General features: G+C 41.4%; 2 protein-coding genes across 3 annotated transcripts in view; one reads left to right on the top strand and one right to left on the bottom strand.

The window, feature by feature from the left end:
- The window catches only part of Ppm1e (protein phosphatase, Mg2+/Mn2+ dependent 1E), a 203,924-nt gene that overhangs the window by 150,865 nt on the left and 38,160 nt on the right, over positions 1-14,899 (top strand). Inside the window, exon 2 of the mRNA XM_045159192.1 lies at positions 13,220-13,338. Coding sequence (XP_045015127.1) covers positions 13,220-13,338 — 119 coding nt within the window. The remainder of the gene's footprint in view (positions 1-13,219; positions 13,339-14,899) is intronic.
- Positions 9,338-14,899, bottom strand: part of Trim37 (tripartite motif containing 37) — a 171,476-nt gene continuing 165,914 nt past the window's right edge. For both annotated transcript variants that reach the window (XM_045159189.1, XM_045159190.1), the window contains one exon: positions 9,338-9,790. In XM_045159189.1, the coding sequence (XP_045015124.1) occupies positions 9,700-9,790 (91 nt within the window). In that variant the 3' untranslated portion in view covers positions 9,338-9,699. The remainder of the gene's footprint in view (positions 9,791-14,899) is intronic.

Here is a 14,899-nt window from a genome sequence, read left to right as displayed (position 1 = left end):
TTCTCTCTACCTGCCTATTTGTGTACCTCTCTCTCTCTCAAATAAATAAATAAAAACAAATATTTTTAAAAATTAAAAACTGTTTTTATAATACAATAAGTGATGTAAGGTAACAACATTCTGTGCTAAAAGAGAGCTAGCTTTCATAATTCTAATCCGACTCCTCATACCTAATGGAAAATATCAGTTGATTGGTTTGGCATCAGCCTACAGAGTGAAGATGAAGTAATAATCTTTAGTAAATATGGAAAGAGGTATACTATCTTGTTAATTAAAATTTAAAGCTTCACTGGGTTGGAAAAATGACTTAACGGTTAAGGCTTTTGCCTATCAAGCCTAAGGACCCACATTCAACTCTCCAGATCCCACATAAGCCAGATGCACAAGCTGATGCATGTGCACAAGGTGGTGCACATGTCTGGAGTTCAACTGCAATGGCTGGAGGCTGTAGCATGCCAATTCTCTCTCTTTCACTCTCTCTCATTAAAAAAAAGAAAAATGGCCAATCTGTTGGGCTTGCCTCAAAAATAAATAAATAAATAAGTAAGTAAATAAGTAAAAATTTAGAGCTTGACAACCAGTTAAAATTATTATTTCATATTGCACTTATGGTATAGGTATGTCTCAAAAACATGAGCTATAGGGCTGGAAAGATGGATTAGCAGTTAAGGCACTTGTCTGCAAAACCTAATGACCTGGGTTTGATTCCCCAGTACCCATGTAAAGCCAGATGTGCAAAATGGCATATGCATCTGGAATTCATTTGCAATAGCTGGAGGCCCTGGAATGTTCATTCTCTGTCTCCTCACTATCTTTCTTTGCTTGCAAATAAATAAATAATTTTTAAAAACATGAGCTATGCCTGGCATGGTGGTGCACAACTTTAGTCCCAGCACTTGAGAGGCAGAGAGGTAGGGGGATCACTGTGAGTAGAAGGCCAGACTGAGACTACAGAGTGAGTTCCAGGTCAGCCTGGGCTACAGTGAGATCCTACCTTGGACAAACAAAATCAACAGCAGCAACAACAAAAAATGAGCTATACAGAAAATAAAAAGGGGGGGGGGCTGGGAGAGATGGCTTAGCAGTTAAGTGCTTGCCTGTGAAGCCTAAAGACCCCGGTTTGAGACTCGATTCCCCAGGACCCACGTAAGCCAGATGCACAATGTGGCACATGCATCTGGAGTTCGTTTGCAGTGCCTGGAGGCCTTGGCATGCCCATTCTCTCTCCCTCTTTCTCTGTCTGTTGCTCTCAAATAAATAAATAAAAATAAACAAAAAAATTTAAAAAAGTCACTGCCAAGCTAGATTACATTCATTGAAATAAATATATTGCCGGGCGTGGTGGAGCACACCTTTAATCTCAGCACTTGGGAGGCAGAGGTAGAGGGTGGTTGTGAGTTCAAGGCCAGCCTGGGATTACAGAATGAATTCCAGCTCAGCCTGGGCTAGAGCAAAACCTTACCTCGGGAGGGTGGGGGAAATATATATATATATCCACCTTTTAAGAATTACCTAATACATAAAGCATAGTGTTCCTATATTACTTACAGATATAATATGCAGAGGGTTGGAGAGATAGCTCAGTGGCTAAAGGAGCTTGAATTGGCTTGCAATAGCAGGAGGCTTTCACGTGCCCCCCCTTAAATAATCAATGTCAGGAGTGCTGCTGTGCAGGCCGCCAGCACCAAGCCTGTCTTGGTATACCTGGGCCTTGGTACCTAGGCCTTGCTGGCTGTCCTCAGTCTTCCCAAAGGCACCACCCAGCACCTGCGTCCAGCTCCCATTAAATAAATATTTTTTAAAATTATTTATTTATTTATTTATTTGAGAGCGACAGATACAGAGAGAAAGACAGATAGAGGGAGAAAGAGAGAGTGGGCGCGCCAGGGCTTCCAGCCTCTGCAAACGAACTCCAGACGCGTGCGCCCCCTTGTGCATCTGGCTAACATGGGACCTGGGGAACTGAGCCTCGAACCGGGGTCCTTAGGCTTCACAGGCAAGCGCTTAACCGCTAAGCCATTTCTCCAGCCCTAAATAAATATTTTTAAAAAAAATATTGTACTTTCATTTTATTTATTTATTTACAAGCAGAAAAAGAGAGAGACAGAGAAGAATGGGTGCAGCAGGGCCTTCAGCAGCTGCTAACTCCAGATGTATGCGCCACCTTGTGCATCTGGCTTTACGTGGGTACTGGGGTCTTTTCAGGCAAGTGCCTTAACCATTAAGGTATCTCTCCAGACTTAATTTATTTTTTTATTTTCTTTTTGGTTTTTTGAGGTAGGGTCTCATTCTGGCTCAGGGTGACCTGGAATTCACTATGTAGTCTCAGGGTGGCTTCAAACTCACGGCGATCCTCCTACCTCTGCCTCCCGCGATTGCTGGGATTAAAGGCGTGCACCACCATGCCCGGCTTAAATAAATATTTTTAAAAAGAAATAATATGTAGTTTTTTTCTATTCTTCTGTAAAATATTTCTGTCTGAACTATTTAGTGTGCATGAATAAATTTTTTTAATTTAAATTTTTTATTAATTTATTTGAGAGAGAGACACACACACAGAGAATGGGCATGCCAGGGCCTCTAGCCACTGCAAATGAACTCCAGGTGCATGTGCCACTTTGTGCATCTGGCTTTTGGTGGGTCCTGGGGAATCAAACTTGGGTCCTATTCCTTTGTAGGCAAGCACCTTAACCATTAAGCCATATCCCCAGTAAATTATTTTTGAGATGATGTTTTAGTATGCTGCCCAGACAGGTGTTGGACCTGCTATAGTCAAGATATCTTCCTGCCTCAGTCTCCCAAGTACCTGGGATTACAGGTATGTGTGACTGTGCCCAGCTAGTTCATACTTAAATTTTGTTTGTTCCATCTTTGAAATTTTAAACCTTATTTGGAATAGAATTACAGAAGTACAATTTTAGATCTAGAAGAGTTTGAAGTTACTCTAATTTCTTAGTTTACCAGTTAAGGAAACTGAAACCCAGATTGGTTAGGAATTGTTTCTCAGGTTCCCAGGTCGAGTTAGCACCTGCCTTGTCTCTAGCTCTTGTTTCTCATATCATCTCCTGCCTAACAAGTTAGTTGAGTAGCATCTAAGTGATTAGTTGGCAGAAATGTTATGATTCTCTCAGTGTGCACTATATATGTTCCAGCTCCAAAGTTAGTATTAGCCCACCATTCTTTCTTTCTCCTCCCTTTCCTCACTTGTAGTGCATATATGCTAGGCAAATGCTACTGAGCTACATTCCAAGCCCCATCTTTATTCTTTGTTTAATATTTTTGTAGTGGCATGGAGAAAGCAGTGTCTAAAGTCAAAGGGATTTCTGATTCTCTGTACTATTTACACATTTATCAGTAAAACCTGTTATATCTGTTGGTGTCAAGAAGTAGATATGCTCAGTAATAGAATGTTGCTGCTCTTGCTAATCTGTGCCTCCTTCCTAGGCTGAGGAGTAAAGTTAGGGCCTTGCACACAATAAGTATACATTGTCATTGAGCCTTGATTCTGATTCTGATAATTATTTGGATAGTTTGCATACTAATGCAACATCTGTCTTTCTTTTTAAGCACCTTAACCACTAAGCCATCTCTCCAGTCCAACTTTATCATTTTCTTTTTTTTTGAGGCAAGCCCAACAGACTGGCCTTTTTTTCCCCCTTAGTGTGTGTGTGTGTGTGTGTGTGTGTGTGTGTGAGAGAGAGAGAGAGAGAGAGAGAGAGAGAGAGAGAGAGAGAACATGAGAATTGGCACACCAGGGCTTCTAGCCACTGTAATCCAACTCCAAATGCATGCTCCACCTTGTGTACATGTATGACCTTGTGTGTGTTACCCATGTTACCTTGTGGGTCTGGCTTACATGGGACCTGGAGAGTTGAACATGGGTCCTTAGGCTTCGCAGGTAATCATCTTAACCACCAAGCCATGTCTCTTTCTTAAATACTGCCGGGCGTGGTGGTGCATGCCTTTAATCCCAGCACTCGGGAGGCAGAGGTAGGAGTATCGCTGTGAGTTAAAGGCCACCCTGAGACTACAGAGTGAATTCCAGGTCAGCCTGGGCTAGAGTGAGACCCTACCTCAAAAAACAAAAAACAAAAAACAAAAAAATAAAATAAAATAAATACTGCCACAGGGGCTGGAGAGATGGCTTAGTGGTTAAGCACTTGCCTGTGAACCCTAAGGTTCAAGGCTTAGTTCCCCAGGACCCATGTTAGCCAGATGCACAAGGGGGTGCACACACCTGGAGTTCCTTTGCACTGGCTGGAGGCCCTGGCATGCCCATTCTCTCTGCCTCTTTCTCTGTCACTCTCAAATAAATAAATAAAAATAAAAATGATCACATTAAATACTACCACAGATACTGAAAGCAAAACAATTTGTATAAACATTGACAAGTACTGAACTATTGAAGGTTGTTAGGATTCAGTTATATTTTTGTAATTCAAAGTCACAAAACATGTTTTGGGGTGTGGGTATTTCCTTCTGATTCTTTCTTATGTGTTTATTTGAAAGCAGAGAGAGAAGAAAGACAGAGAGAGAATGGGCACGCCAGGGCCTTCAGGCACTGCAAAGGAACCCAGATGTATGAGCTGTTGTGCATGTTACATGGATTACATGGCTTTACATGGATAATGGGGAAATTGAACGCAGGTTGTTAGGTTTTTCAGGCAAGAACCTTAGCCGCTGAGCCATCTCTACAGCCTTACCTCCTCCCCTGTTCTTGAAGTAGTGGGGATCCAACCCAGGGTCTTATTTGTGCTAAGAATATGCCCTACCACAGAGTGACACTCCCAGCCTCTTTTTGAAGTAGAACTGAAGAAGGAAGATGAACATTTGGATAAAGATGGTGTTAGCCTGTGTGAGCAGCAGGCAAGAATGACCAGAGCACTTGTGAATCCTTGTTTTTTGTTGTTTGTTTTTTTTGAGGTAGGGTCTCACTTTAGCTTAGGCTGACTGGAATTCACTCTGTAGTCTCAGGGTGGCCGCAAACTCACAGGTGATCCTACCGCTTCTGCCTCCCAAGTGCTGGGATTAAAGGTGTATGCCACTATGCCCAGCCCTTGTTTTGTTTTGTGTCTGAAGAATATCTACTGTTAGCTTCAGGCAAATGCTGTGTTTTCGTTACTGAGCTCAGTTTATGATGTTTTCAAGGAGCTGCTTTTTTGCCTTACAGTATCCCATTGAGAAAAAAAAATACAAAGTTCAAATAATCATGTGTTCAGTAGTAAATCAGCTTTAATGAAAGAAAATGTCTTATTTTATGTGAGTAAACTTAAAAGGCATAACCAAGCGAACCCCTAGTAATTTTTCAACATTGCTCAAAAGCTGTTTATATATTTATTGGTTTTTCAAGGTAGGATCTCAGTCTAGTCCAGGTTGACCTGGAAGTCACTCTGTAGTCTCAGGTTGGCTTCAAACTCACAGCAGTCCTACCTCTGCCTCCCAAGTGCTGGGATTAAAGGTGTGTACCACCACGCCCGATAAAAGGTGTTTATGTATAAAATATATATGACTTAGAAATAAAATAGACAAGGACTTTATCTGTGAATATAAAATGTCTATACTTTGAAGCCAAAAATAAAGAACAAATTACTGTATAGAGAACACATTTCCAGCCAGGCATGGTGGTCTCAGGGTGGCTTTGAGCTTATAGCGATACCCCTGCCTTGGCCTCCTAAATGCTGGGATTAAAGGCATGCGTCACCATGCCTGGCCCATAACTTTACTTTTAAAGATCTAGTCCACAAACTGGGTGTGGTGGCGCATGCCTTTAATTCCAGCACTTGGAGGCAGAGGTAGGAGGATCACTGTGAGTTCAAGGCCACCCTGAGTCTATATAGTAAATTCCAGCTCGGCCTGGGCTAGAGTGAAACCCTACCTCGAAAAACAAAATAAAACAAAACAACAAACAAAAAACCTAGTCCACCACTAACCAGCATTGGCAAAAGTTGAAAAAAATTCTAATACTGTGTTCCCAACATAATAACATTTGTAAGTCTGGTTCTCTAAATTTGGCAAGGACTGGCTATCTGATACTTGTGCTTATTGCATTGCTAGGATGTTTCAAGTATTTGTGTTTGTTTTTACTTAGGGGGGGTGGTTATTTTTTATTTTTGGTTTTTCTAGGTAGGGTTTTGTTCTAGCAAAGGCTGAGCTGGAATTCACTCTGTAGTCCCAGGCTGGCCTCAAACTCACAGTGATCCTCCTATGTCTGCCACCCGTGTACCGAGATTAAAGTTGTGTGCCACCATACCCAGTTGTTTCAAGCATTTTAAGAGACATTAAGAAAAGAGTTTGCTGTGTTGTTATTGTTTGTCACTCCTGATCATTCTCTTAAAATGACAAACATTCATGATAAGCTTTGACTTACCATGGTGGTGCACACCTTCAGTCTCAGCACTATCACATAATCTGTAATCTAACTATACTTTAAAATATATCTGCAATTCTGATTTTTCAGAAACAATCACTCTCAGTCAAAACCATAAGAAGTTATTCATGCTCAGGTTACAGATTTCTGACATGTAGAAAGAGCTGATGTAGGTGAAGCTTGATGTTTTATATCCAGCTATTAGTCAGCTAATCCTCTCTGCTTCACTGAAAATATTTTCATTCTGTCTGACAAAAAGTACAAGATTATACTAGCTGTGACTACAAATGTACTGCAAATGACACATTAATGAGGCTAATGGTTCTTGTCTTGTTCTCTAAATTTTTCATACTTTTCCCTTTGGTGAATCTATCCCTAAGTAGTTTGATTACACTGAAGATGCCACTGTCTTTTGGAACACCAGGGAGCTAGGTCACAATAAAGGTTGTCAGATCACTTTAAAGCCAGACATGGTGGTACATACCTTTAATCTCAGCACTTGGGAGGCAAAGGTAGGAGGATCCCTGTGAGTTCAAGGCCACCCTGAGACTACATAGTGAATTCCAGGTCAGCCTGGGCTAGAGTGAGACCCTTCCTCAGGAAAACAAAACAAAACAGATAGACAAAAAAAAACCCAAACCACTAATCAGGTGTCTAAACTATGTACCAGAAGTCCACTTGGGAGAAACATGTCTAGGTAATCAGAGTGGAAGCACAGCAGAGAGGTGAGGACAGGCAGGCCTGCACAGCTTCAGTCTGTGGAGGGCTCTTCTCACTCACGAAGAAAAAGTCAACCTAGAGCCGGGTGTGGTGGCACACACCTTTAATCCCAGCACTTGGGAGGCAGAGGTAGGAGGATCACCATAAATTTTTGGCCCCCCTGAGACATCATAGTGAATTCCAGGTCAGCCTGAGCTAGAGTGAGACCCTACCTCGAAAAACCAAAAAGGAAAAAAAAAAAAAAAAAAGTCAACCTAGATAGCAATAAAGTAAAATGGCAAAACCATTTGTGAATCATTTGGAATTTTAAAAATATTTTTATTTGTTGGAGAGGAGAGTAAGTATGGGTGCACTAGAGACTTTTGCTGCAAACAAACTCCAGCTACATGCACCACTTTGTGCATCTGGCTTTACAGGGTTACTGCAGAATTGAACCCAGCCTGGCAAGTTTTGCATTCTAGCACCTTTAACCACTGAACCATCTCCTCAACCCTCATTTGTATTTTAACAGGATCCCATTGATTCATTTCATAATTATTAAAGAGCAATTAGCTTTCAGAAGTCAAGTACACATACAGGGCTTGAGAGATTGCTTAGTGGTTAAGGTGCTTGCCTGTGAAGCATAAGGACCCATGTTTGATTTGCCAGGTCCTATGTAAGCCAGATGTACAAGGTGACACAAGTGCATAAGGTCGCACGTGCTCACAAGGTGACACATACGTCTGGAGTTCAATTTCAGCGGCTGGAGGTCCAGGTGTGCCAGTGCTCTCTTCCTCTCTCTCTCATAAAACAATTAAACATACATATTCACCCTGGAATAATACTTGGTCTTACCCCATGTGCCCTATTCTGTTTCTTCTTTTAAAAAATGCTAGCCAAGGGCAGGTATGTAGGCCAGTGCTGGAGTGCTTCTCTACCATGTATGAGGTTGTAGGCTTGACCCTCACTACTAGAAATGGGGAAGGTAATAACCAGGTGTGGCAGTAAGGTGGGACGATACAAAGTTTGGAACCTGCCTGTGTGGTGTAATGAGACTCTATGCAGAATAAAAACTAGAAAGTGCTGAACATGGTGGTGCACACCTTCACTCTCAGCACTAGGGAGGCAGAGGTAGGAGGATTACTTTGAATTTGAGGCCAGACCGGGACTACATAATGAGTGCTAGGTCAGCTTGGCCTAGAGTGAGACCCTGCCTCAAAAAAAAAAAAAAAAAAAAAAAAAAAAGCCAGGTGTGGTGATGCACACCTTTAATCCCAGCACTCAGGAGGCAGAGGTAGGAGGACTGCCATGAATTCGAGGCCACAGAGTGAATTCCACGTCAGCCTGAGCTAGAGTGAGACCCTACATCGAAAAACCAAAAACTAAAATAAAATAAATTCACTGATGAATGATAATTTTCTGAATTTTCTTCCCTCAAGGATTTGGAATGTGAACATTGCCATTTTGTTTCTGAACCCCTTATTTCCTTGGTCTTACTCGACATTTTATTAAAAATTGCACCAGCTCCAAGATCATATACTCAAGGCATCCCACGTTCAGACTACAACACTGTGTCCTACATTTTTTTGGTGCCCAAGTACTCCTACCTAAAATTCTTTATTTCCATTCGGACCACAGTGATTTACAACTCAGCTGTTCTTTTGTATTTTTTGCATGTGTGACATGTGTGTTGTGATTTGTGTAGTGATGTATGCCAAGGCATGCATGTGCCTGCCCTTACACATAAGCACATGCACACACTAACTTCTTGTCACTCATCTTTTTCCTTTTTGTGGGATTTGAGGGAGCTGACTGAACCCAGGGCCTAGCCTATACAGCTAGGCAAGCACTCTGTCACAGAGCTACATTCCCAGGTCCCATAGGATACATTTTGGTTGAATTTTTTCTTCTTTCTTCTTTTGTTTTTCAAGTTGATTTTTTAAATATGGCATAAGGAAGGGATCCAACTGAATTTTAATTTTTTTAAGTTTGTGTGTGGTCTGCATGTATGGGCATGCCAAGGTATCTTACTGCTACAAAGGAACACACATCCATCTTTACAAGGATGACTAGAGGATTAAAATAGAGCAAGCAGGCTTTGCAAGCAAGCACCCTTAATTGCTGAGCCATCTCTCCAGCTCCTCCAACTGATTTTTTTTTTTTTTTTTTTGCCTATATATGTCCAGTTATACCAGCACCATTTGTTGAAAAGATGGTTCTTCCCCCACTGAATTACCTTGCTACCTGGTCAGTGATGACTTACTTATGTTATTGGGTTAAATATTAACTTTTTATTTGACTTCTCAGAAGGACTCACCATTCCTTTTACATGCTCTCTTCTCTTGATTCTATGTTAGTAAACAAGTTATCTTCTACCAGGCTTTACAATATTAGTTTTTCATTTACTGTGGCTGTATAACAAACTATCACAAAACTTAGTGGCATAATAAAAGAATTTAATATACTGAAGTTTCACTGGGTCAGGAACTCAGAGACTGCGTCAGGCAGAATCAATCCATATATCTTCTGTGATATCTGCAGCTTCGTCTGCAGTACTGAGACATCTGGAGCCCTGTGCAGTGACACTCCAAGCAGCTGATGGTGGCTGTTAGCTGTAGGCTAGGATTCAGGTCCTATCCATATGACCCTGAAAATGTATTTTCTCCACATGGGCTGGGTTGGGGTTCTTCACAGCATGGTTGCTGGGTTCCCAGAGCAAACAATCTATAGGGAGAGAGATGAAAAAAGGAAGTCAGGGGACATATAAACTTAATACGTCATAGAGAATAAATTTTGCCATTAAAAAATAGTCACCAGGTCTTACCCACATGTAAAGAAAGTGAAACAGACTCTATGGGAAATGGCAAGGTATCATTGGGTCATAGGCTGGAACTCAGTGGCACAGCACTTGCCCAATGTGCCCGAGGCCCTGGGCTAAGCCCAGCATGGCAAAAACAACAAAATATTTCTATAGCCTTTTACAGAACAACAAAGTGCCAGTTATCTGGTCACATTTCATGTCTTTCCCACATGCTGAATCCACTCGGCCTCTGCTGAGTGCCTTCCAGAGTCTCGTCCCATGATGGCACTGGCTCAGGCTTGGTCTCAGGGAGATGAGGCCCATGTACCTGTGAAGCTCCTGGAGAGTTTTTGATCACTGCTCCTTCACTATAGTTCCACTTGAGCTGAAAGCTTAGGAATTAAAAGAGGAAAAACTTCCTCTTCCACTGTTCCCGACATATGTAATGAGCCTAAGATAGCCTTCCCTTTCCAATGGAGGAAACAGCACACAAGAAATTGCTGATCCTAGGCCAGTCTTTTAATATTGTCTTCCTATGTGATTGTTTTTGTTCCCATAGCTTTCAAGACCCTACACTCATGATTTCCATTTTTTTTTTTTTCAAAGTAGGTATTTGTTATAGCACAGACTGACCTGGAATTCACTCTATAGTCTCAGGATAGCCTTGACTCACAGTGATCCTCCTACCTCTGTGTCCTGAGTGCTGGGATTAAAGTTATGTGCCACCACACCCGGCCAATTTCCAGCTTTAAAAAATTTTTTTTACGTTTGGTTTTTCAAGATAGGATCTCATTCTAGCCCAGGCTGACCTGGAATTCACTATGGAGTCTCAGGGTGGCCTCGAACTCATGTGATCCTCCAACCTCTGCTTCCCGAGTGCTGGGATTAAAGGCGTGCACCACCACACCCAGCCCAATTTCCAAATTTTTTAACATCTCTGAGTACCACACTAGAGTACCCAATTAACCATCTTATACCTTTATCAGATCTCTTAGATATTTCCAGATTAGCAATTTTTTATTGGACCTCATTTCCTCCTCAAATCTGTTCTTGCTTATCCTGGTTCCCTTCTTCTTTATTTTTATTTATTTATTTGCAAGCAGAGAGAAAGTGAAGAAAGAGAGAGAGAATGAGCATAATAGGGCTTCCTGCCACTGCAAACAAACTCCAGATGCATGCACCATTTTGTGCATCTGGCTTTACATGGGTACTGGGGAATCAAACCCAGGCTAGAAGGCTTTGTAAACAAGTCCCTTTAACCACTGAGCCATTTCCCCAGTCCCTGGTTCCCTTCTTTTTTTGTTTTTGTTTTTTGATGTAGGGTCTTGCTCTAGCCTGAACTGACCTGGAATTCTGTATGTAGTCTCAGGATGGCCTCAAACTCACAGCAATCCTACCTCTGTCTCCCAAGTATTGGGATTAAAGGCGTGTATGACCATGCCTGGCCCTTCCTTATATAACAAATTCACTTAGTTACTCAAATCAAAATCCAAGACTCAGTTTTAATTCTTCTCTCTCTCTCAATCTAAGTATCAGGAAGTTCTATATTATCTTTCTCCAAAATATGCTCACATTCTTTCCCTTAACTGGATTTAACAATGTATTGGTCATCTTACTAAAGTCTTGCTCCATTCTAATTTCCTTTGACAATCAGTCAAAAGAATAGCTTGCATGTCTGACTGGCACTTTCTTGCTGAGCTTCCTGTGACTTCTCATACCCTCTGAGTTCAATCTAGATCCTTCAGCAAGGTCTGAAAGGCCCATAAAACTGGTCTTGCTTCTCCCTCTCCTTCAGAACACTACACTCTTAGGAAAACCTGTACACACACTGTTCCCCTATCTGAAATATTTCATCCTGACTTAACACTTGTGCATAGCTGAGTATTTTTCATATTTAAAGGCGTGGTATGTCTGATCACTGAACCTAAGCAGGTACCACCTTCTCTCATTCTCTACCACAGTATGGTTTCCTTTGTAAAAGTTTATCCCACCTAGACAGCCTGTTGTTTACCATCTATCTCCTCAGCTGGACTGTAGGCTCCACTACGTCAGGGCCCATCTCTGTGTTCTTCACTACCACATATCCAGTGCATAGCAGAAATCACCTGTCTGTCACATAACATGCACTCAACTATTTACTGGATATTGTGTTTCTTCAGCAGTTTGAAAAAAATACAGTTTTGGCAACTGATAGCAAGTATTGATAGACATGGAAACAGTATTTTTTTTCTTTTTAAATATATTTTATTTATTTATGTGAGAGAAAGAGAGAGAGAGAGAAAATGGGTGCACCAGGGCCTCCAGCCACTGCAAATGAACTCCAGACGCATGCGTCCCCTTGTGCATCTGGCTTACATGGGTGCTGGGGAATCAAACCGAGGTCCTTTGGCTTTGCAGGCAAACGCCTTAACTGCTAAGCCATCTCTCCAGCCCCTGTATTTTTTTAATTTTTTTAAATTTTTATTTATTTATTTGAGCATGACAGAAAGAGAGAGAATGGGCACGCCAGGGCTTCCAGCCACTGCAAACAAACTCCAGACGCATGCGCCCCCTTGTACATCTGGCTAATGTGGGTCTTGGAGAATCAAGCCTCAAACCGGGGTCCTTAGGCTTCACAGGCAAGCGCTTAACCGCTAAGTCATCTCTCCAGCCCCCCTGTATGTTTTTGTTTGTTTGTTGGGTCTTGCCACTGAAGTGCTAAGATTCAAGGTGTGTGCTACCATTCCTGGCCTAGAAGTAGTATTTTTAAAGAAATGTAATTTTACATAATCTCAGACCTATAGAGATCATTTGAATATAATACTTTTCCTTATGAAGTCAGATTAATCCTATTATAGAACATCTATTTCTGCATTATTGTAGTAGCCCTTAGAATTACTGGTGATTGTCCTAGAGAAATTTCTGCTATTAATATTATTTTAAAAATATTTGATATATCCAGGCATGGTAGAGCACGCCTTTAATCCCAGCACTTGGGAAGCAGAGTTAGGAGGCTTGCTATGAGTTCAAGGCCACCCTGAGAACACGTAGAGAATTCCAGGTCAGACTGAGCTACAGTGAGACCCTCCCTCGAAAAGCAAAAAAAAAAAAAAAAAAAGAAAAGAAAAGAAATTTTATATATATATATATATATATATATATATATATATATATATAATATACACACATATATATATATTATTTTGATCATATTCATTTCCCATTATCCTTCTTTGCCCCTCCCTCTGAACCCCTCCCGAATCTTGCTTAAAAGGACAGTGTTTTGAGACAACATGGTAGAGCATGTAATGACTTTATGTTTAGTACATTGCTTCCTAGTTCTTACTGAGAACAGCCTTGTGCTTCTCTTTCAGTAACTGCCCTTCCTTTTTGGCTGCTGCTTTAGCCAGAGCAACATCAGATGAAGTCCTTCAGAGTGACCTTTCTGCACATTATATCCCAAAGGAAATGGATGGCACAGAAGGTACTGTGGGTGAGCATCTTTTTACACTGTTTATTTAAAGACACTAAAATCTTCTTGTATCCACAGAAAATACTGCAGAATACTAAATCCAATTACATTTACCCATTCGTGATATAGTAGTAGTTGGGAAGTTGTTTTTTTTTTTTTTTTTAATTCAAAACAATAAAAAAAGAAGCAAGAAGCCAGACTTCTTGCACATGCCTTTAATCCCAGCACTTGGGAGGCAAAGGTAGGAGGAGGATTGCTGTGAGTTCGAGGCCACCCTGAGACTACATAGTTAATTCCAGAGCAGCCTGGGCTAGAACAAGACCCTATGTCAAAAAAAAAAAATAAATAAATAAATAAAAAAGAAGGGCTAGAGAGATGGCTTAGCGGTTTAGGCGCTTGCCTGTAAAGCCAAAGGACCAGGTTCAACTCCCCAGGACCCACATAAACCAGTTACACAAGGTGGCACATGTGTCTGGAGTTCATTTGCAGTGGCTAGAGACCCTGACGTGCCCTCTCTCTCTCTCTCTCTCTCTCTCTCTCTCTCTCTCTCTCTCTCTCGATCTCTCTCTCTTCACCTCCCTCTCTTCCTCGAATAAATAAATAAAAACTTAAAAAAAAAAAAAAGAAAAAGAGACAAGAAGAGAGAAAATACACAAATATTTTGAAAATAGTAGAGTAGAATATGGGAAGTAGTTGGAAGACCAAGAGATTATCATGAGTACATAACTAGGAAAGTGAGACAAGTGGACAGCAGAGACGTGTGCGTACAGCATGCCTGTACTCCAGCTATTTGGAAGAAACACCTCTGCCTGAGAATTCCACATCGGCCTAGGCAACAGTGCAATACTCTGTCTCAATTTTTAAAATACTTTATTTATTTGAGAGAGAGAGAGAGAATGGGTGTGCTAGGGCCTCTAGCTACTGCAAACAAACTCCAGACCCTTGCACCACCTTGTGTATCTGGCTTATGTGGGTACTGGAGAATTGAACCTGGGTCCTTAGGCTTCATAGGCAAGTGCCTTAACTACTATGCCATCTCTCCCAAATTTTTAAATTTTTTTTTGTTTTATTTATTTATTTGAGAGGGACACACAGAGAGAGAGAATGGGCGCACCAGGGCCTCCAGCCACTGCAAATGAACTCCAGACATGTGCGCCCCCTTGTGCATCTGGCTAACGTGGGTTCTAGGGAATTGAGCCTCGAACCGGGGTCCTTAGGCTTCACAGACAAGCGCTTAACCACTAAGCCATCTTTTCAGCCCAAGTCCCAAATTTTTAAAAGATTTAATACACAGCAAAGAAGATGAGTGTGTGAAGACAGAGTTTGAGCAAAACCTATTTAAAATATTAAGTTTTCTGGGCATGGTGGCACACACCTTTAATCCCAGCACTTTGGAGGCAGAGGTAGGAGGGTTGCTGTGAGTTTGAGGCCACCCTGAGACTACATAGTAAATTCCAGGTCAGCCTGAGCTAGACTGAGACCCTACCTCAAAAAAATAATAAGAATAAATAAAATGTTAAGTTTACCTTTAAGAATCCAAATAACCTGAGACATTGTCCCTGCCCCAGAAATGAATGGTGCA

This window comes from Jaculus jaculus, chromosome 9 (assembly GCF_020740685.1).
Source record: "Jaculus jaculus isolate mJacJac1 chromosome 9, mJacJac1.mat.Y.cur, whole genome shotgun sequence".
Taxonomy (NCBI): domain Eukaryota; kingdom Metazoa; phylum Chordata; class Mammalia; order Rodentia; family Dipodidae; genus Jaculus; species Jaculus jaculus.
This window is presented reverse-complemented; position numbering and strand designations above follow the sequence as displayed.